This window comes from Arachis ipaensis, chromosome B02, assembly GCF_000816755.2.
Source record: "Arachis ipaensis cultivar K30076 chromosome B02, Araip1.1, whole genome shotgun sequence".
NCBI classification, from domain to species: Eukaryota; Viridiplantae; Streptophyta; class Magnoliopsida; order Fabales; family Fabaceae; genus Arachis; species Arachis ipaensis.
Window position 1 is genome coordinate 50907006 of NC_029786.2, and position 23283 is coordinate 50930288.

General features: G+C 40.2%; 1 protein-coding gene across 1 annotated transcript; it reads left to right on the forward strand.

Moving 5' to 3' along the window:
• On the forward strand, positions 8985 to 9431 carry LOC107627239 (troponin I-like). The gene has a single exon (XM_016330090.1). It carries the CDS (start codon positions 8985 to 8987, stop codon positions 9429 to 9431), a length of 447 nt encoding a protein of 148 aa, XP_016185576.1.

The following is a 23283-nucleotide window of genomic DNA, read 5'->3' on the forward strand; positions in this document are numbered from 1 at the left end:
GGACGTCCAGTGATCAATAAGGAGCTTCCCTCTGAGGAACAAAAGGAATCTGAGACTCATCTAGAGACCATAGAGATTCCATTGAACCTCCTTATGCCATTCATGAGCTCTGATGAGTACTCCTCTTCTGAAGAGAATGAGGATGTTACTGAAGAGCAAGCTGCCAAGTTCCTTGGTGGAATCATGAAGCTAAATGCCAAATTATTTGGTATTGAGACTTGGGAAGATGAACCTCCCTTGTTCACCAATGAACTAAGTGATCTGGATCAACTGACATTGCCTCAGAAGAGACAGGATCCTGGAAAGTTCATAATACCTTGTACCATAGGCACCATGATCTTTAAGGCTCTGTGTGACCTTGGTTCAGGGATAAACCTCATGCCCCTTTCTGTAATAGAGAAATTGGGAATCTATGGGGTGCAAGCTGCTAAAATCTCATTAGAGATGGTAGACAATTCAAGAAAACAGGCTTATGGACAAGTAGAGGACGTGTTAGTGAAGGTTGAGGCCTTTACATCCCTACTGACTTCATAATCTTGGATACTGGAAAGGAAGAGGATGAATCCATCATCCTAGGAAGACCTTTCCTAGCCACAGCAAGAGCTGTGATTGATGTGGACAGAGGAGAATTGATCCTTCAAATGAATGAGGACAACCTTGTGTTTACAACTCAAGGATCTCTCTCTGCATCCATGGAGAGGAAGCATAAAAAGCTTCTCTCAAAGCAGAGTCAACCAAAGCCCCCACAGTCAAACTATAAGTTTGGGGTTGGGAGGTCTCAACAAAGCTCTGCACATCTGTGAGGCTCCATGAGAGCCCACTGTCAAGCTATTGACATTAAAGAAGCGCTTGTTGGGAGGCAACCCAATGTTTATTTATCTAATTTTCAGTGTTTTTCATGTTTTATTAGGTTCATGATCATGTGGAGTCACAAAAATAAATATAAAAATTGAAAACGGAATCAAAAACAGCAGAAGAAAAATCACACCCTGGAGGAAGACCTTACTGGCGTTTAAACGCTAGTAAGAAGTATGTTTTGGGCGTTCAACGCCAGAACAGAGCATGGTTCTGGCGCTGAACACCAGAAATGGGCAGCATCTGGGCGTTTGAACGCCAGAAATGCTCCCTGGAGAAGAGCTGGCGCTGAACACCCAGAACAAGCATGGTTCTGGCGTTCAACGCCAGAAATGGGCAACAAATGGGCGTTGAACGCCCAGAACAAGCACCAATCTGGCGCTGAATGCCCAGAGTTGTGTGCAAAGGCATTTTACATGCCTAATTTGGTGCAAGGTTGTAAATCCTTAAGCACCTCAGGATCTGTGGCCCCACAGAGGAAAAGGGAAGACAAAAGCTTCCACCTCCGAGTCATGGGAGATGGAAAGGTTCATCTCCAAAGCCCATCAAGACCACTTCTATGATGTTGTGGCCAAGAAGAAGGTAATCCTCGAGGTCCCTTTCAAGCTCAAGAGAAATGAGTATCCGGAGATCCGACATGAAATCCAAAGAAGAGGTTGGGAAGTTGTAACAATCCCCATCCAACAAGTCGGTATCTTAATGGTTCAAGAGTTCTATGCCAATGCATGGATCACTAAGAACCATGATCAAAGTAAGAACCCGAATCCAAAGAATTATATTACAATGGTTCGGGGGAAATACCTAGATTTTAGTCCGGAAAATGTGAGGTTGGCGTTTAACTTACCAATGATGCAAGGAGATGAACGCCCCTACACTAGAAGGGTCAACTTTAATCAAAGGTTGAACCATGTCCTTATGGACATATGTGTGGAAGGAGCTCAATGGAAGATTGACTCCAAAGGCAAGCCGGTTCAACTAAGAAGACTGGACCTCAAGCCTGTGGCTAGAGGATGGTTGGAGTTCATCCAACGCTCCATCATCCCCACTAGCAACCGATCTGAAGTTACTGTGGATCGGGCCATCATGATTCATAGCATCATGATTGGAGAGGAAGTAGAAGTTCATGAAGTCATCTCCCTTGAACTCTACAAAATAGCCGAAAAGCCCTCCCCTGGGGCAAGGCTAGCTTTTCCTCATCTTATTTGCCATCTATGTTACTCAGTTGGAGCTTTCATAGAAGGAGACATTCACATTGAGGAAGAGAAGCCCATCACTAATAAAAAGATGGAGCAAGCAAGAGAGCCCATCCATGGAGCTCAAGAGGCGCAGGAAGCTCATCACCATAAGATCCCGGAGATGCCTCAAATGCATTTTCCTCCACAAAACTATTGGGAAAAAATCAACACCTCCCTAGGAGAATTAAGTTCCAACATGGGACAACTAAGGGTGGAACATCAAGAGCACTCCATCATCCTTCATGAAATAAGAAAAGATCAAAAAGCAATGAGGGAAGAGCAACAAAGACAAGGAAGAGACATAGAAGAGCTCAAGGACATCATTGGTTCCTCAAGAAGGAAACGCCACCATCACTAAGGTGGATTCATTCCTTGTTCTTATTTCTTCTGTTTTTTGTTTTCTATGTTATGTGCTTATCTATGTTTGTGTCTTCATTACATGATCATTAGTAGTTAGTAACTATGTCTTAAAGCTATGAATGTCCTATGAATCCATCACCTCTCTTAAATGAAAAATGTTTTAATTCAAAAGAACAAGAAGTACATGAGTTTTGAATTTATCCTTGAACTTAGCTTAATTATATTGATGTGGAGACAATGCTTCTTGTTTTCTGAATGTATGCTTGAACAGTGCATATGTCTTTTAAAGTTGTTATTTAAGAATGTTAAATATGTTGGCTCTTGAAAGAATGATGATTAGGAGACATGTTATTTGATAATCTGAAAAATCATAAAAATGATTTTTGAAGCAAGAAAAAGCAGCAAAGAACAAAGCTTGCAGAAAAAAAAAAAGAAAAAAATAGGCGAAAAAAAAAGAGCAAAAGCAAGCAGAAAAAGCCAAAAGCTCTTAAAACCAAGAGGCAAGAGAAAAAAGCCAATAACCCTTAAAACCAAAAGGCAAGGGCAAATAAAAAGGATCCCAAGGCTTTGAGCATCAGTGGCTAGGAGGGCCTAAAGGAATAAAATCCTGGCCTAAGCGGCTAAACCAAGCTGTCCCTAACCATGTGCTTGTGGCGTGGACTGAGATTTACAAGGTGACCATAGCTTGCTTCATACCAACAATCTCCGTGGGATTCGACCCTTACTCACGTAAGGTATTACTTGGACGACCCAGTGCACTTGCTGGTTAGTTATGCGAAGTTGTGAAGATATGTTTAGACCATGGTTCTGTGCATCCGTTTTTGGTGCTATTTCCAGGGAATCAATTTCGAACAACAATTCACAACCTGAGTAACAATTTTGCATACCAACCATCAACAAGGCAATGTGTGACTTAGGGGCTAGTATCAATCTGATGCCCTCCTCTCTAGTGAAAAAGCTGTGCATAAAAGAAGTGAAGCCAGTACAGATGTCTTTAGAATTGGTGGACAAGTCAGTGATATGTCCCAGGGGTGTGATTGAAAACCTTCTAGTCAAGGTAGACAAGTTCATATTCCCTGCAGATTTTGTGGTCTTAGACTCAAATGAAGATGAAGGTGATTCCATTATACTGGGGAGACCATTCTTAGCCACTGCTAGGGCCGTTATAGATGTAGAGCGAGGAGAGTTGACCCTTAGAATGCATGATGAAAGCATCACCCTGAATGTATTTCCAGAAACACAGCTCATTAATGAGAAGAAGGATTGCATGGAAACTGATAAGGAAGACTCGCAGTGGAAGGAAGGAATCAACAAGACGATCAGTAGTTACCTTCCAAAGCAAGAAATAGATAACACAGCAGCGCAAAAAGAGAAAGAGATTGTGCAGAGTGATGAAGAAATCCAAGAAGACCTTGAAGTGTTAGCCACTGAGAAGAAAAGTCCCAAAGTGAAACCTACTGTCAAAGAAGGAGGATCAGCAAAAAGAAGGAAGAAAAACAAGAACAAGACTAAAAAGGGTTGGAAGAACAAAAAGATTCCAACAGAGGGGTTCTCCAAGGGTGATGAAGTATAGTTGATCTATCAACAGTTGGGGACAAACCAACAAGTCAATGAATACTACACTATTTGCAAAATACTCTCACTTGAGCACGCCGAAATTGAGCATCAAGGAACAAAGAAGAAGCTCACAGTCAGGGGGGACAAGCTGAGACACTACAGTCATCAACCACCATAAAAGAGGGGTCCAATGTCAAGCTAATGACAATAAAAGAGCGCTCCATGGGAGGCAACTCATGATTTAAGATTCTTGTTCATTTTTTTTAATTCAATAAATTATGATCACCTTAGCATGATTTTGAATTTTATTAGACATACTTGATAGATGCATACACTGTTTTAAAACACATGCCAGACTTCTAAGTTTGGTGTGCCTGACAGCACACAAAAATCAGCTTTTCAAGCATTCTTAGATCATATGCTTAGTCATTTTGATGAAGTATATGACCAAACATTAAGTTTGGTGTCTGCATATGTACCAATTTTCAGAAGAATCAACTTTTGTTCATAGAATCAAAGTCATGCATAGATGAATTATATATTGTTACTGATGACGAGTCATCTTAGCCTAGTTTCACTAGCCTTTTTCTTTTATTTTCAATTGATTTATGCACTTTATTGAGCCATAAGCAAGCCAATTGGGTAGATTTTCATGCTTCCTTTGATTTAATCAACCATAGATGAATTAATGTAATTTCATGAGGTTTTATGCTATAATTGTCACATATTATGAAAGAATGAATATCTCATGATTTTGAGCATAGCTTTGATGTGTTTGGTTTATTAATGATAGGTGAAGAAAGCTTGGAAAAAGGTTGAAGCAAGAAGAAATGGCTAGGAGGAAGAGAGGACAAAAAGTTTGAGCAAAAGTTTGCCTCAAACTTTAGCTCAAACTTTTGGAATAAGTGAAAACGAACCAGGGAGCAAAAAGCTTGAGCAAAAGTTTGCCTCAAACTTTTTGGCAAACTTTTGGCCGAAGACCATTTGAAGAAAGTGTATAAATAGCATAGGATTTAAGTTTTTGGAGAGCTTTCCTTTTAGTTTTCATAGAGAGTTTTCGGAGAGCTTTTGGTGTGGAGTGAATTTTAATTTCTAAGTCTCGGGGAAGGAGAATTGAATTCCCTTCCTCTTAGTTTTCTTGCTTTCAATTTCAATTACAATTGTCTTGGATCTTGGGTTGGAGAATTGAAGGAAATCTGTTTCATAATTAACCCACTAACTGTTTGAATTTTCGCCTGAGATAACTGAAACTTCGCTTTAGCAACAAAGTGAAGTTTTCCTGGAAATTTCTGGCTCTATGCAATGCTCTTGCTTACACAAGAGAAGCAATTTCTGCCACTAATCTTCCAAGTCCATCAACTGTTTGATACTTTGTGCCAGCTAACCTTCTGAATCACATTCTGAGCTTGAATATCAATCATCACTTGAATTGTTTGTGACTGTGCAAATCATGGAGGGGAACTCAACAAATTCTAGCAATCATGAGAGTAATATCCCCACCTTGGATGATAATGTAACCCATAGTTCGAAGCAACTATCCATAGCCATGAATGATGTTGCCCAATGGTTTGAAGCTTTTCCACAAGGAAGCATTATCGGATGGGAAGAACTGATGAGTGAACTCCTAGTCAAGTTGAACCCATCACAGAGAGTTGTTAAGCCAGAGGCAGAAGTGCATCCATTCACACAAGAGAAAGAAATTGAAGGTGCTCGTGCAGTCATAAGCCAAAACAAGCAGATCCATCAGCAGACTCTACAACAACTAGACATGATGGCCAGAAAAATCACTGAGTTGAGACATGCTGTAGTACATACATACAACCTGACTCAAAGCTCATATGGGTGTAATCAAGCTGAACACAGTTTTGGGGTCATTAACCATGAGCAACAAAGTTATGAGCAACTACAATCTCCAAGCAATCACTCTAGCGTGCTCCAACACAGGCCTCAGAATGATGTGTACAATCCACCTTGGAGAACTCATTCTAATGGGAGGGGGGTTGAGAACCAAAACCAAAGACCAAGGGACTTCAACTGCAACAATCCCAGCTTCAAAAATCAACATAAAACACACCCCCACAACAACAATCACACACACTTCCAACCCCGTCCTACCTCACCATTCACCCAAAATGACTTTCATCGATCATCACAGTTGACACAACCACAACCACTTCCAAACTTTCAAAGAATCTATATTCTAGAAATGATGATGGAGAGGTTCATGAAAATTCAAGAAATGATGGCAATAGAGCAGGAAGAAATAAAGAAACATCAAGAGATGATAAGCAAGAACCAAGAGGCCTCACTCAGAAGACTTGAAAGGCAGATGGAACAACTGGTTCAAAACCTTGCTGAATTGGGTGAGAAGAAGGGAAGTCTGAACCCAAAGAGCCACGAAAAAGATGCTGGGTTGAAAGAGAAAGAAGTCATGGAGGAAAGTAAGAAGGCTATGGAAAGAGAAACAGAGGGAAGGAAGCCCATAGCAAGAGGAGGAAACCTAAGGCAACAGAAGCCTCAACTTCCATGAGCACAGAGTGAAGGATGTCAAGCTAGTGACAATAAAAGAGCGCTTGTTGGGAGGCAACCCAACCGGAGGTAACCATCTTTTCATATCTATTCCAATAAAAAGGTTAATTAGTTTTATCTATATTGCAAAAAGCTAAGTTTGGTGTTGCACACCAAAACAATATAAGGGAGAATGAAGGATTCTAAGTTTGGTGTTCCACCAAAAATCCCATCATTAAACACATTCTCACTCTCTGCATACCGCTAGCTTCAAGCATATTGGATGAACTAGTTAACTATTTCGCTGTTTCCTAGTTTTCAGTTTTATTGCTTTTAAAAAAAAAGAAGAAAAAAAAGAAAAAAATTTCACACATGGTTAAATTTGATGCATGAAAACCATTGGCAAGGTACTAAGTTTGGTGTTCTCACACCAAAGTAAGTTCAAAGGCCCACAAATAAATCATGCAGACTAACCATTATTTCTAAGTGCTTGGGGAACAAGCAACTTTCAATATCACTGCAGAGTACCATACAAACTTTTGGAGAGATTAAGCATCATCAACCAAAGAGATGAAAGATGAATGTGAAGGCCAGCAATGATGATGATGAGAAGAAGGAAAGCAAGCGAACTCCAAAAGGTTGTATTGTTCAGTGATTATTTTGTATCAGATGCTGCTAAATTGAAAGTTACATAATACCCCTGCCTGCCTGCATAGCATAGTTTTTCTGTAATTCAATAAGCAAGATGCTTGATCATTTACAACACTATACTCTCCAAAACTTGTTTGCATTCAATATTTCAAAAAAAATGCATCACATGAAAGTTCTTTGAAAAGAAGGATTGAGGAATCAAACAATTTTGAGGCAAGCAAAAGATTAGGAGAAGTGGTGGTTCACATTTCAGGAATTGATATTAGAAAATGAATTAGAACTTACGATGAAGGTATCAATTGTGATAAATTGCTTGCATTTGACATTAATCCCTTAGCAAGAGACAAGTTTGGTGTTCACCAAACCTTGGTTCACTAAGTAAGGGACACAATTGATCTTTTATGACTAAGAAACATAATAAATAATTTAAGCATTCACCACTTCATCACCGTGCTACAGTTATGTCCTAAAGCTTACCATTTTGATTTAATTAGGAAAAAGAAGGTTGAGGTAAAGACAAGATAAAGACACGGCTATGACAAGCCAAGAGAGAAGGATCACATGTGCCTAGAGAGATGTGCCTACCTTGGAAAGTAAAAATCTGCATGCTAGTCACCTTGGAAGGCGAATCTCATGCAACCAATGGGAAGAGAATCCTTGTCAATCCTCAAGAGAACATGCAAGCCGTTCATCTCATGAAGTTACTATGTTGTTCAACTCAATCTCCACCCTTCATAAGTCATGACCGAATCCCTCTTCAAGTATGGTCTTCGTCCAAAGCTTTAATGCCCTGCCTATAAATAGGTTGGGACATTTGTTGCATCACATGTTCATACAAGTTTTCCTTACAATCATAAGTCCTTGTTCCACCGTGTGCAATCCTAAACACGTCCCACTCCCCTCTCAACAGCAACATTTCCTTCTTCGTTCTCTTTACACTATAAAACCGTACCTCAACCAACCACAAATCCACCCTTGCCTCTTCCCTCTAATTGAATTCATGGCTTCATCAAGTTCAAAGAGAAGACAAGGGAAGGAACCAATGGTAACCGAACCCCCATCCTATGATGCAAGGAAGTTTAGATCTCAGTTTCATGAAAAAAAATATCATAGATTCATGAAAATAAAGCACATCATTTATGAGAGGGGTTTTGAGCTGAGGGACGGGGAATACCCCATCATGAGGCAAATCACTAGGGAAAGAAGATGGGATCTTCTATGCAATCCTCTCACCAAGATTAGTGTAGTCATGATCAGGGAATTTTATGCAAATGCTGTGAAAAAAAGTGAAGACAGCATCTCTTACAAAAGTTATGTTAGAGGAGTTGAAGTGGATTTCAGTCCAGCATCCATTACAAGGGCCCTGAAGTTGAGAACCATAACTTATGAAGAGCCCAGCTATGAGGCCAGACTGCAGGGAGAGAATAACCCTGATGAGATCTTACAAGGGATATGCTTGGAAGACACAGACTGGGAAAGAGATTCAAAAAGAATCCCAAGCCAATTGAAAAGAATAAATCTCATTCCTGAGGCCAAGGGGTGGTATGAGATAGTAAGGAGATCTATACGCCCTACTAGAAACACCTCAGGGGTCACAATCAAGCGAGCACTCTTGACATACTGTATCCTACATGGGGAGAAATCAACCTCGCACAACTCATAGACGACAGTATTCAAGAGATAGCTGAAAGCACAAACAAATCAACTAGGCTCGGTCATCCAAGCACCATCCTAAGGCTATGCAACAAAGCTGGAGTGATTTTTGAAGATGAGGACACAGAGAAAGTAAAAAGGGGGACGGGAATCACAAAGAAAAACATGGAAGGAATTACTGAGGATGATGATCAAGAAGAAAGACCCCAAAGGAGAAGAAGATCAGAGGAAGGGGAAGAGCAAACTTACAGTGCCATAGATATGAGTCAACTACAAAGAGCTCTTGAGGAAATATCACAACAAAATGTAAGAGCACAAGAGCAATATTCAAGGCAACAAGAGCAATATCTAGAGTACCGGAAGCAATATTTAAAAGATAGAGAGCAAAATGAAGCTTGGCAGCACAGAATGGAGGAAAGACAAGAGAGCTGGCAACAACAAATGATGGTCCAACAACAAGAATTTCAAGCCAAGATTCTTAAGGGGCAAAGAGAACAAACAACAAAACTTCAAGAGTCATATGACAAAATGTTCCTGACCCAAGCCAAATATGGGGAATACTCACAACTTGTATCAGTAGAAGAACATCCATCATACTATTGGAGAGGTTAGACATGTGCAACAATTAGAGTATGATGAAAATATGCAAGCAAGGTTGGAGTATTTGACCCACAATATGCCAGCACTAGATCCACAAATCAAACCATTTGAGCAGTGCCAAGAATTTAGAGACCGACAGAAAGCAAGGTCTCATTACTACACATAGGTAGTACATGAAAGATTGGAGGCAGTTGGGCTCTCCGGTCTTATAGATCCTATCTGGGATAGAAGGTGCCCTAGTGAAGAAACTCAGGACTACTCCAAGCTCTGGAAGAGAAAGAAGAAGAAGGGAGAATCAAGCAATAACCAGGGACATGACAACTAGAAGGTGGTGAAGTTCTTTCATAATTTCAAACTAAATAAGGAAGATGTATATCTGAAACATGATATACCTCCAATTGTTCTTTGTTTTGCATACATTTTTAGCTTAAAAGTTATCTGCATAATAATTGTCATCCTTCATTATGCTTGAATATTTTGTTTTGTTCCCCTTGCTGTTTGAATAAAAGAGAGATTTTGATTTAGAAAAGTAATTGTTCAAGGTTGCAAAAGTTAGAATGAAAGTTAGTGGTGGTATGTGTTTGATTCAATTGTTAGCTCACAAAATAAATGCTGCATAATGACATGTTACTTGAAGCTTAAGCTAGTTTGCTGCTATGATCCTTCAACTAAAAAAAATCCCTTGAAAATGAATCAAAACAGAAAGAAAAAGAAATAGAAAAGTCAAAAAGTGGCAAAGAAACAAACAATAAGGCTAGACACCAATAGCTTGGACCCTAGGACACATGCCTGTGGTGTTTTTGTACTAGGATATGCTTGGACAAGTAAGTTCTAAGGAGTATTTCAAAACTTGCCCACTTAGATCAACTGATTTGGGATTGCCAACTGAAAGTCCACAATAAAGAGCAACCTGGCTACAAAACACTTAGTTATCCAAAGAGATGCTGGGCATCAATGATCCATGTGTCTGTGGTGAAGGAATGTTGAGTGCAATTAAGCCAAAGGCTGTTGCAACATTTGCCACCAAGCCTTCAATGAGTAATAAGCTCTCTAAGCAAAAGAAAGAAGGAAAAAGCTAACAAGGGAAGTAAGCAGAAAGCAAGGCATTGTAGCAGCAACGTTAGTGAACCCTTGAGGAAACATTGTTTATTTAGCAGCAAGTAATAAATGAGCTACTATTGATCTGCATAAAATCCCATGAACCAAGTTCAACTATCTGCTTAATAAGGACATGCATACTTCTCTATTTCATTCTATCTTCTCTTATGTTTGATGCTTGCTTGGGGACAAGCAAGTTTTAAGTTTGGTGTTGTGATGACAAGTCATCATATGATAGTTTTTCAAGCATTTTTGCACTTGTTCATTAGGTTTTATGCACTTTCTTGCATTGTAAGTAAGTAATTTGGAATGGAACTCCTCCACCCCTGAGATCTTCAACTTTATTTTAGTTATTGCAATTGAATTACATTTTACTTTCTGTTTAGATTTTCAAGCAATTGTTCTTCTCCTGTTTAGATTTACTGCATTTAAATTCATCTTCTACTTCTATGTTAATTGTCTTTTACTTCTGCTTGTTTGAATTCTGCAACCCCAACTCCCAATTCCTTTTATAATTCAAGCAATTTATATTTCTTGCACTTTAAGATTCAGTCATTTACATTCCTTGCAATCTAAGCTTCTGTAATTTAATTTACTTGTTCTTTAAGATTCAGCACTTTTACTTTCTTTTCTCTTTAATTTACTGCAATTCTTCCCTCTCCCTTTAAAATTCATGCAATTTAGCTTCCGCCAATTACAAACCACTCAAACCAATACTTGATTTGCTTGACTAAATCAACCACTGAACTAAAATTGCTCAATCCTTCAATCCCTGTGGGATCGACCTCACTCATGTGAGTTATTATTACTTGATGCGACCCGGTACACTTGCCGGTGAGTTTTGGGTGTTGGAATTCAATTCCAAAATATCCATCACCAATCACCTCAATACCTCTTCCCCAAATACCCTTCACCTATCAACTCTTACCCTTTTCCCCATATTCTCTTCACCACTCATCCATCCATCATTAAATCCCACCTACCTCACCATTCAAATTCAAACCATTTCCCTCCCTAACCCACCCCTTCATGACCGAATTCCCTCTCTCCCGTACCCTATAAATACCCCTCCTCACTACCTTTACTTTCACACAATATACATACTTCTCTCACCCTTGGTCGAACCACTACCTTCACTCCATCTCCCCCATTTCTTCTTCTTCTACCCCTTTCTTTCTTATTTTGCTCGAGGATGAACGAATCTTCTAAGTTTGGTGTGGGAAAAGCTAAAGCTTTTTACTTTTCCATAACCATCAATGGCACCTAAGGCCGGAGAAACCTCTAGAAAGAGGAAAGGGAAGGCAATTGCTTTCACCTCCGAGTCATGGGAGATGGAGAGATTCATCTCAAAGGTCCATCAAGATCACTTCTATGAAGTTCTGGCCAAGAAAAAGGTGATCCCCGAGGTCTCCTTTAAGCTCAAAAAAAGTGAATATCTGGAGATCCGACATGAAGTTTGAAGAAGAGGTTGGGAAATTCTCACCAACCCCATTGAACAAGTCAGGATCTTAATGGTTCAAGAGTTCTATGCCAATGCATGGATCACTAAGAACCATGACCAAAGTGTGAACCCAAACCCAAAGAATTGGCTCACAATGGTTCGAGGGAACTACTTGGATTTTAGTCCGGAAAATGTGAGGTTGGCATTCAACTTGCCAATGATGCAAGGAGATCCTCACCGTTTCACTAGAAGGGTCAACTTTGATCAAAGGTTGGACCAAGTCCTTAGGAACATTTGTGTGGAAGGCGCTCAATAGAAGAGAGATTCAAGAGGCAAGCCGGTTCAACTAAGAAGGCTTGACCTCAAACCCGTGGCTAGGGGATGGTTGGAGTTTATCCAACGCTCTATCATTCCTACTAGCAACCGGTCTGAAGTTACTATAGACCGGGCTATCATGATCCATAGCATCATGAATGGAGAGGAAGTAGAAGTTCATGAGATCATATCCCTAGAACTCTACAAGGTGGCGGACAAGTCTTCCACTTTGGCAAGGTTAGCCTTCCCTCATCTCATTTGTCACCTATGCAATTCATCCGGAATTATCATAGAGGAAGACACTCTAATTGAAGAGGACAAGCCCATCACTAAGAAAAGGATGGAGTAAACAAAAGAGCCCACTCATGGACCTCAACAAGAGCATGAGGAAGTTCCTCATCTAGAAATTTCTGAGATGCCTCAAGGGATGCATTTTCCTCCACAAAACTATTGGGAGCAAATCAACACCTCCCTAGGAGAATTAAGTTCCAACATGGGACAACTAAGGATGGAGCACCAAGAGCATTTCATCCTCCTCCATGAAATTAGAAAAGACCAAAGAGCCATGAGTGAGGAGCAACCAAGGCAAGGAATAGACATTGGGGAGCTAAAGCACTCCATAAGATCTTCAAGAGGAAGAACTAGCCGCCATCACTAAGGTGGACCCGTTCTTTAATTTCCTTGTTCTTATTTTTCTGTTTTTCGTTTCCTATGTCTTATGTTTCATTTATGTTGTGTCTTTATTACATGATCATTAGTGTCTAGTGTCTATGTCTTAAAGCTATAAAGAAGAGCTGAAAGAGGGAAAGGCATTGTTGGAGAAGAGGATTCAGAAGAAGAGTTCCAAGATATGGAGGAACACTCAACAAACCCAACAAATCTATCAGGAGGAGCAGCCAAAAACAACAACAATCCACCACAGAGAAGAGTTTTGGCATCCTACACATTTGCAAATCCTAGACATTGTGGGAGTAGCATTTTTACGCCAAATGTTAATGCAAATAACTTTAAACTGAAGCCACAACTCATCACCTTAGTTCAAAATAACTACTCTTATGGAGGAGGACCACTTGAAGATCCGAACCAACACTTGTCTACTTTCTTAAGGATTTATGACACTGTCAAAACCAATGGTGTGCATCCTGACAGCTACAAGCTACTGTTATTTCCATTTGCTCTCAGAGACAAAGCTACTCAATGGCTGGAAACTTTTCCAAGAGACAGCATCAACAATTGGGAAGATCTAGTGAGCAAGTTCCTTGCCAAATTTTACCCACATCAAAGGATCATTAGGTTGAAGACTGAAGTACAAACATTCAAACAAATGGACACTGAACCCATCTATGTGTCTGTGGCATTTATATATCCGGTGGTAATACTGGAAAACAAAGTGCTTAGGGTCACGACCAAGACTCATATAGTAGCTGTGTTCAAGAATCAACATACTGAACTAGGAGAATCAATAACACTATCTGAATTCTGAGTTCCTATAGATGCCAATCATTATGAACTTCAAAGGATAAAGTGAGATGCCAAAACTATTCAGAAGCAAAAAGGCTACAAGCCCACTCATCTAATTGGAACTAAGTTCATTGATAAGTTTGGAATTCATTGTATATTTTCTTCTTTTTACCCTATTTTATTTTTAGTTGCTTGCGGACAAGCAACAATTTAAGTTTGGTGTTGTGATGAGCGGATAATTTATACCCTTTTTGGCATTGTTTTTACATAGTTTTTAGTATGTTTTAGTTACTTTTTATTATATTTTTATTAGTTTTTATTCAAAAATCACATTTTGGGACTTTACTATGTGTTTGTGTGTTTTTTTGTGATTTCAGGTATTTTCTGGCTGAAATTGAGGGACCTGAGCAAAAATCTGATTCAGAGGCTGAAAAAGGACTGCAGATGCTGTTGGATTCTGACCTCCCTGCACTCGAAGTGAATTTTATGGAGCTATAGAAGCCCAATTGGCGTGCTCTGAATTGCGTTAGAAAGTAGGCATCCTGGGCTTTCGAGAAATATATAATAGTCCATACTTTGCCCGAGATTTGATGGCCCAAACTGGCACTAGAATTGGAGTTAAACGCCTAAACTGGCACCAAAGCTGGCGTTTAACTCCAGGAACAGCCTAAGCACGAAAAAGCTTGAATGCTCAGCCCAAGAACACACCAAGTGGGTCCCTGAAGTGGATTTCTACACTATCTGCACTTAGTTACTCATTTTCTGTAAACCCTAGGTTACTAGTTTAGTATAAAAACTACTTTTAGAGATCTCTGGACGGAGAGTCCTTATAGAATTCAGATTTTCATCATAGTATTGTACACATTTAAGAGGCTGGCCTCACGGCCAAGCCTAGACCTTCCACTTATGTATTTTCTACGGTGGAGTTTCTACACGCCATAGATTAAGGTGTGGAGCTCTGGTATTCTTCATGGATTAATACAAGTACTATTGTTTTTCTATTCAATTCACGCCTACTTCTTCTACAAGATATACTCTCGTTCTCAATTCAGTTAAGTCAGAATGAAGGGGTGACCCGTGACAATCACCCAATCTTCGTTACTCGCTTAGCCAAGGTCGCGTGGCTGACAACCACAAAGCGATCCACTTGATGTTCAACGTAGTCATTGGACGATAGCTGGAGTATATTCTCTTGGGTTTCTAATCTAAGATTAGAACCTTCGTGGTATAGGCTAGAATTGTTGGCAGCCATTCCTGGGATCCAGAAAGTCTAAACCTTGTCTGTGGTATTCCGAGTAGGATCTGGGAAGGGATGACTGTGACGAGCTTCAAACCTGCGAATGTGGGGGCACAAGTGACAGTGTGCAAAAGGACAATGGTCTTATTCCGACCATAACCATTTGAATATGCCTGACTGAGATTTACAAGGATGACCATAGCTTGCTTCAATCTCCGTGAGTAAGGGTCGATCCCACGGAGATTGTCGGCTTGAAGTAAGCTATGGTCACCTTGTAAATCTCAGTCAGGCGAATTGAGATGGTGATGGAGAATTGATAATTAAAAGATAAATAAAACATAAAATAATGATAGAGATACTTATGTAATTCTTTGGTTGGAATTTCAGATAAGCGTATGAAGATGCTTTGTTCCTCCTGAACCTCTGCTTTCCTATTGCCTTCTTCCAATCATTCATACTCCTTTCCATGGCAAGCTTTATGTTGGGCATCACCGTTGTCAATGGCTACTTCCTGTCCTCTCAGTGAAAACGTTCCAAATGCGCTGTCACTGCACAGCTAATCATCTGTCGGTTCTCGATCATGTTGGAATAGGATCCATTGATCCTTTTGCGTCTGTCACACGCCCCACAATCGCGAGTTTGAAGCTCGTCATAGTCATCCCTTCCCAGATCCTACTCAGAATACCACAGACAAGGTTTAGACGTTCCGGATCTCAGGAGTGGCTGCCAATAATTCTAGCCTATACCACGAAGGTTCCAATCTTAGATTAGAAACCCAAGAGATACACATTCAAGCTTGTTTGCACGTAGAACAGAAGTGGTTGTCAGTCACGCGTTCATAGGTGAAAATGGTGATGAGTGTCACATAATCATCACATTCATCATGTTCTTGGGTGCGAATGAATATCTTGGAGAAGAAATAGACTTGAGTTGAATAGAAAAACAATAGTACTTTGTATTAATTCTTGAAGAACAGCAGAGCTCCACACCTTAATCTATGGTGTGTAGAAACTCCACCGTTGAAAATACATAAGAACAAGGTCTAGGCATGGCCGAATGGCCAGCCTCCAAACGTGTCTAAGATAGCATAAGGCTTCTCAAAGATCCAAAGTATGAAAATACAATGGCAAAAGGTCCTATTTATAGAAAACTAGTAGCCTAGGGTTACAGAAATGAGTAATTAATGCGGAAATCTTCTTCTGGGCCCACTTGGTGTGTGCTTGGGCTGACCATTGAAGCTTCCATGTATAGAGACTTTTCTTGGAGTTAAACGCCAGCTTTTGTGCCAGTTTGGGCGTTTAACTCTAGCTTTTGTGCTAGTTTTGGAGTTAAACGCCAGAATTCTTGAGCTGCTTTGGAACGCCTGTTTGGGCCATCAAATCTCGGTCAAAGTATGGACTATTATATATTGCTGGAAAGCCCAGGATGTCTACCTTCCAACAAAATTGAAGAGCGCGCCAATTGGGCTTCTATAGCTCCAGAAAATCCACTTTGAGTGCAGGGAGGTCAGAATCCAACAGCATCTGTAGTCCTTTTTCAGCCTCTGAATCAGATTTTTGCTCAGGTCCCTCAATTTCAGCCAGAAAATACCTGAAATCACAGAAAAACACACAAACTCATAGTAAAGTCCAGAAATGTGATTTTTAAATAAAAATTAATAAAAATATAATAAAAACTAACTAAAATATACTAAAAACATACTAAAAACAATGCTAAAAAGCGTATAAATTATCCGCTCATCACAACACCAAACTTAAATTGTTGCTTGTCCCCAAGCAACTAAAAATCAAATAGGATAAAAAAAAGAGAATATACAATGAATTCCAAAAATATCTATGAAGATCAGTATTAATTAGATGAGCGGGGCTTTTAGCTTTTTGCTTCTGAACAGTTTTGGCATCTCACTTTATTCCTTGAAGTTCAGAATGATTGGCATCTATAGGAACTCAGAATCCAGATAGTGTTATTGATTCTCCTAGTTAAGTATGTTGATTCTTGAACACAGCTACTTTATGAGTCTTGGCCGTGGCCCTAAGTACTTTATTTTCCAGTATTACCACTGGATACATAAATGCCACAGATACATAACTGGGTGAACCTTTTCAGATTGTGACTCAGCTTTGCTAGAGTCCCCAATTAGAGGTGTCCAGGGTTCTTAAGCACACTCTTCTTTTTGCTTTGGACCTCGACTTTAACCGCTCAGTCTCAAGTTTTCACTTGACACCTTCACGCCACAAGCACATGGTTAGGGACAGCTTGGTTTAGCCGCTTAGGCCAGGATTTTATTCCTGTGGGCCTTCCTATCCACTGATGCTCAAAGCCTTGGATCCTTTTTATCACCCTTGCCTTTTGGTTTAAAGGGGTATTGGCTTTTTCTGCTTGCTTTTCTTTTTCTTTCTTTATTCTCTTTTTTTTTTTTTTTCGCATATATCCTTTTTCTGCAAGCTTTTCACTGCTTTTTCTTGCTTCAAGAATCAATTTTTTTTATGATTTTTCAGATCATCAGATAACATTTCTCCTTTTCCCATCATTCTTTCAAGAGCCAACAATTTTAACATTCTTTAAACAACAAATTCAAAAATATGTACTGTTCAAGCATTCATTCAGAAAAACAATAGTATTGCCACCACATCAAAATAATTAAACTGTTTTAAAATTTGAAATTCATGCACTTCTTTTTCTTTTTCAATTAAAAACATTTTTCATTTAAGAAAGGTGATGGATTCATTTTCATAGCTTTAAGGCATAGACATTTAGACACTAATGATCATGTAATAAAGACACAAACATAAATAAACATAAAGCATAAAAATTTGAAAAACAGAAAATAAAGAACAAGGAGATTAAAGAACGGGTCCACCTTAGTGATGGCGCCCTGTTCTTCCTCTTGAAGATCTTATGGAGTGCTTGAGCTCCTCAATGTCTCTTCCTTGCCTTTGTTCTCCTTTCTCATGGTTCTTTGGTCTTCTCTAATTTCATGGAGGAGGATGGAATGCTCTTGGTGCTCCACCCTTAGTTGTCCCATGTTGGAACTTAATTCTTCTAGGGAGGTGTTGATTTGCTCCCAATAGTTTTGTGGAGGAAAATGCATCCCTTGAGGCGTCTCAGGGATTTCATGAGGAGTTTCCTCATGCTCTTGTCCATGAGTGGGATCTCTTGTTTGCTCCATCCTTTTCTTAGTGATGGGCTTGTCTTCATTAATGAGAATGTCTCCCTCTATGTCAATTCCAACTGAATTGCAGAGGTGACAAATGAGGTGAGGGAAGGCTAACCTTGCTGCAGTAGAGGACTTGTCCGCCACCTTGTAGAGTTCTTGGGATATAACCTCATGAACTTCTACTTCCTCTCTAATCATGATGCTATGAATCATGATGGCTCGATCTATAGTAACTTCAGACCGATTGCTAGTGGGAATGATTGAGCGTTGAATAAACTCCAACCATCCCCTAGCCATGGGCTTGAGGTCATGCCTTAGTTGAACCGGCTTCCCTCTTGAATCTCTCTTCCATTGAGCACCCTCTTTACATATGTCCATGAGGACTTGGTCCAACCTTTGATCAAAGTTGACCCTTCTAGTGTATGGGTGTGCATCTCCTTGCATCATAGGCAAATTGAATGCCAACCTTACATTTTCCGGACTAAAGTCGAAGTATTTCCCTCGGACCATTGTAAGCCAATTCTTAGGATCCGGGTTCACACTTTGATCATGGTTCTTGGTGATCCATGCATTGGCATAGAACTCTTGAACCATTAAGATTTCAACTTGTTGAATGGGGTTGGTGAGAACTTCCCAACCTCTTCTTCGAATCTCATGTCGGATCTCTGGATATTCGCCCTTTTTGAGCTTAAAAGGGACCTCGGGGATCACCTTCTTCTTGGCCACAACTTCATAGAAGTGGTCTTGATGCACCCTTGAGAGGAATCTCTCTATCTCCCATGACTCGGAGGTGGAAGCTTTTGCCTTCCCTTTCCTCTTTCTGCAAGTTTCTCTGGCCTTTGGTGCCATTAATGGTTATGGAAAAACAAAAAAAGCTTTAGCTTTTACCACACCAAACTTAGAAGGTTTATTCGTCCTCGAGCAAAAGAAGAAAGAAGAGAGTAGAAGAAGAAGAAATAGAGGAGATGGAGGGGGCTTTGTGTTTCGGCCAAGGGGGAGAAGTAGTGTTTAGGTTGTGTGAAAATGAAGGAGTGAAGATGGGTTTATATAGGAGTGGAGAGGGGGGTATGGTTCAGCCATTATGGGTGGGTTTGGGAGGGAAAGTGGTTTGAATTTGAATGGTGGGGTAGGTGGGATTTTATGAAGGATGGAGGTGAGTGGTGAAGAGAATGGTGGGATTTGATAGGTGATAGGTTTTTGGGGAAGAGGTATTGAGGTGATTGGTGAATGGGTGAAGAAGAGAGAGAGGGGTGGGGTACGTGGGGATCCTGTGGGGTCCACAGATCCTGAGGTGTCAAGGATTTCTCATCCCTGCACCATGTGGCATGCAAAACGCCCCTTACTGCCAATCCTGGCGTTAAATGCCAGGCTGCTGCCTATTTCTGGCGTTTAACGCCAGCTTCTTGCCCATTCCTGGCGTTAAACGCCAGTCTGGTGCCCATTTCTGGCGTTAAACGCCAGCTTCTTGCCCATTCCTGGCGTTAAACGCCAGTCTGGTGTCCATTTCTGGCGTTAAACGCCCAGAATGGTGCCAGACTGGGCATTTAACGCCCGTTCTGCTACCCTTACTGGCGTTTAAATGCCAGTAAGTTTCTCCTCTAGGGTGTTCTGTTTTTTATTCTGTTTTTCCTTCTGTTTTTGATTTTTCAATTATTTTTGTGACTTCACATGATTATCAACCTTTAGAAAACATAAAATAACAAAAGAGAATAGAAATTTAACATAGATAATTAAAGATTGGGTTGCCTCCCAACAAGCGCTTCTTTAATGTCAATAGCTTGACAGTGGGCTCTCATGGAGCCTCACAGATGTTCAGAGCAATATTGGAACCTCCCAACACCAAACTTAGAGTTTGAATGTGGGGGTTCAACACCAAACTTAAAATTTGGTTGTGGCCTCCCAACACCAAACTTAGAGTTTGACTGTGGGGTCTCTGTTTGACTATGTATTGAGAGAAGCTCTTCATGCTTCCTCTCCATGGTGACAGAGGGATATCCTTGAGCTTTAAACACAAGGGAGTTTCCATTCAGTTGAATGATCAATTCTCCTCTGTCAACATCAATCACAGCTTTTGCTGTGGCTAGGAAGGGTCTGCCAAGGATGATGGATTCATCCATACACTTCCCAGTCTCTAGGATTATGAAATCATCAGGGATGTAATGGTCTTCAACCTTTACCAAGACATCCTCTACAAGTCTATAAGCCTGTTTCTTTGAATTGTCTGCCATCTCCAGTGAGATTCTTGCAGCTTGTACCTCAATGATCCCTAGCTTCTCCATTACAGAGAGAGACATGAGGTTTATGCTTGACCCTAGGTCACACAGAGCCTTCTCAAAGGTCATGGTGCCTATGGTACAAGGTATTGAGAACTTTTCAGGGTCTTGTCTCTTCAGAGGTAATTTCTGCCTAGTCAAGTCATCCAGTTCTTTGATGAGCAATGGAGGTTCGTCCTCCCAAGTCTTATTACCAAACAACCTGGTATTTAGCTTCATGATTGCTCCAAGGTACTTAGCAACTTGCTCTTCAGTAACATCTTTATCCTCTTCAGAAGAAGAATACTCATCAGAGCTCATGAATGGCAGAAGTAGATTCAATGGAATCTCTATGGTCTCAGTCTGAGCCTCAGATTCCCATGGTTCCTCATTAGGAAACTCCTTGGAGGTCAGTGGACGTCCATTGAGGTCTTCCTCAGTGGAGATTACTGCCTCTTCCTCCTCTCCAGGTTCGGCCATGTGAGACGTGTTTATGGCCCTGCACTCTCTCTTTGGATTCTCTTCTGTATTGCTTGGGAGAGTACTAGGAGGGAGTTCAGTAATTTTCTTACTCAGCTAACCCACTTGTGCCTCCAAATTTCTAAAGGAAGATCTTGTTTCAGTCATGAAACTTTGAGTGGTTTTGATTAGATCAGAGACAATGGTAGCTAAATCAGAGTGGCTCTGTTTAGAATTCTCTGTTTGTTGCTGAGAAGATGATGGAAAAGGTTTGCTATTACTAAACCTGTTTCTTCCACCATTGTTGTTGTTGAAACCTTGTTGAGGTCTCTGTTGATCCTTCCATGAGAGATTTGGATGATTTCTCCATGAAGGATTATAGGTGTTTCCATAGGTTACTAGTTCTCTATAAATAAGACCTTTTGCTGTTGTATTTGAATCAAACAATCAATCTTGGAATCATGTTTTGATGATTGAACCCTCTTTGGGAGGCTGGCCATTCGGCCATGCCTAGACCTTTTGTTCTTATATATTTTCAACGGTGGAGCTCTGTTGTTCCTCATAAATTAATGCAAAGTACTATTGTTTTTCTTTTCAACTCAAGCCTATTTCTTCTCTAAGATATACACTCGTTCTTCAACCTTATGAATGTGATGATCTGTGACACTCATCATCATTCTCACCTATGAATGCGTGCCTGACAACCACTTCCGTTCTACATGCAATAGCTTGAGTGCGTATCTCTTAGCCTCCTGGTTCATGACGCATGGTTGCCTCGCCTGACAACCGAACCTTCCATTCCATGAGATCAGAGTCTTCGTGGTATAGGCTAGAATCAATTGGCAGCATTCCTGAGATCCGGAAAGTCTATACCTTGTCTGTGGTATTTCGAGTAGGATCTGGGAAGGGATGACTGTGACGAGCTTCAAACTCGCGAGTGTTGGGCGTAGTGACAGACGCAAAAGGATCAATGGATCCTATTCCAACATGATCGAGAACCAACAGCTGATTAGCCGTGCGGTGACAGCGCATTTGGACCCTTTTCACTGAGAGGACGGGAGGTAGCCATTGACAACGGTGAAACCCAACATAAGCTTGCCATGGAAAGGAGTATGAATGATTGGAAGAAGGCAATAGGAAAGCAGAGGTTCAGAAGGAACAACGCATCTTCATACGCTTATCTGATTTTAAAAATTTCTTGTTAGTCAAGTAATCAACTTTAATTTTAAAAATTTCCCTTTTTTTAATTTGATTTTCAATCATATCTTCTCAATCATATCATTTCAATCACATCTTTTTCAAAAATTAATTTTCAATCATATCTTTTTGATTTCTAATTTCAAAATCTTTTTCAAAAATCACTTAATTTCTTTCCTAATCTTAATTTTCGAAAATCATTTACCAAATTTTCAAAATTTCTTTTAATTATTTCAAAATCTTTTTACTTTAATTTCGAAAATTCTTCCCCTCTTCTCATCTCCTTCTATTTATGGACTAACACTCCTCCTCAATGTACAATTCGAACTCTACCCCTCTTGATAAGTTCGAATTCTTTCTTGTCTACCTTCTCCTTCTATTCTTCTTTACTTCTGACATCTCAAAGAATCTCTATACTGTAACATAGAGGATTCTATAGTTTCTTCTCCTCTCTTTTTATATGAGCAGGAGCAAGGACAAGGGCATTCTTGTTGAAGCTGATCCTGAACCTGAAAGGACCTTAAAGAGAAAGCTAAAAGAAACTAAAGTACAACTCTCTATAGAGGACCTAACAGAACTTTTCAAACGAGAAGAAGACATGGCAGCCGAAAACAACAATAATGCGAACAATGCAAAGAAGGTGCTTGGTGACTTTAGTGCACCTACTCCCGACTTCTATGGGAGAAGCATCTCAATCCCTGCCATTGGAGCAAACAACTTTGAGCTTAAGCCTCAATTAGTTTCTCTAATGCAACAGAATTGCAAGTTTTATGGACTTTCATTGGAAGATCCTCATCAGTTCTTAGCTGAATTCTTGCAAATCTGTGACACTGTCAAGACCAATGGGGTTGATCCCGAGGTCTATAGAGTTATGCTTTTTTCCTTTGCTGTAAGAGACAGAGCTAGAACATGGTTGGATTCACAACCTAAAGAAAGCCTGAACTCTTGGGAAAAGCTAGTCAATGCCTTCTTGGCAAAATTCTTTCCACCTCAAAAATTGAGCAAGCTTAGAGTGGAAGTCCAAAGCTTCAGACAGAAGGAAGGTGAATCCCTCTACAAAGCCTGTGAAAGATACAAGCAATTGATCAGAAGGTGTCCTTCTGATATGCTTTCAGAATAAAGCATCATAGGTATTTTCTATGATGGTCTACCTGAACTGTCCAAGATGTCATTGGACAGCTCTGCTAGAGGATCTCTTCATCTGAAGAAGACGCCTGAAGAAGCTCAGGAACTCATTGAAATGGTTG

Excerpts from the sequence above, each read along its gene's own strand:
- LOC107627239 (XM_016330090.1), top strand. The coding sequence starts at position 8,985 with ATGGAAGGAATTACTGAGGATGATGATCAAGAAGAAAGACCCCAAAGG.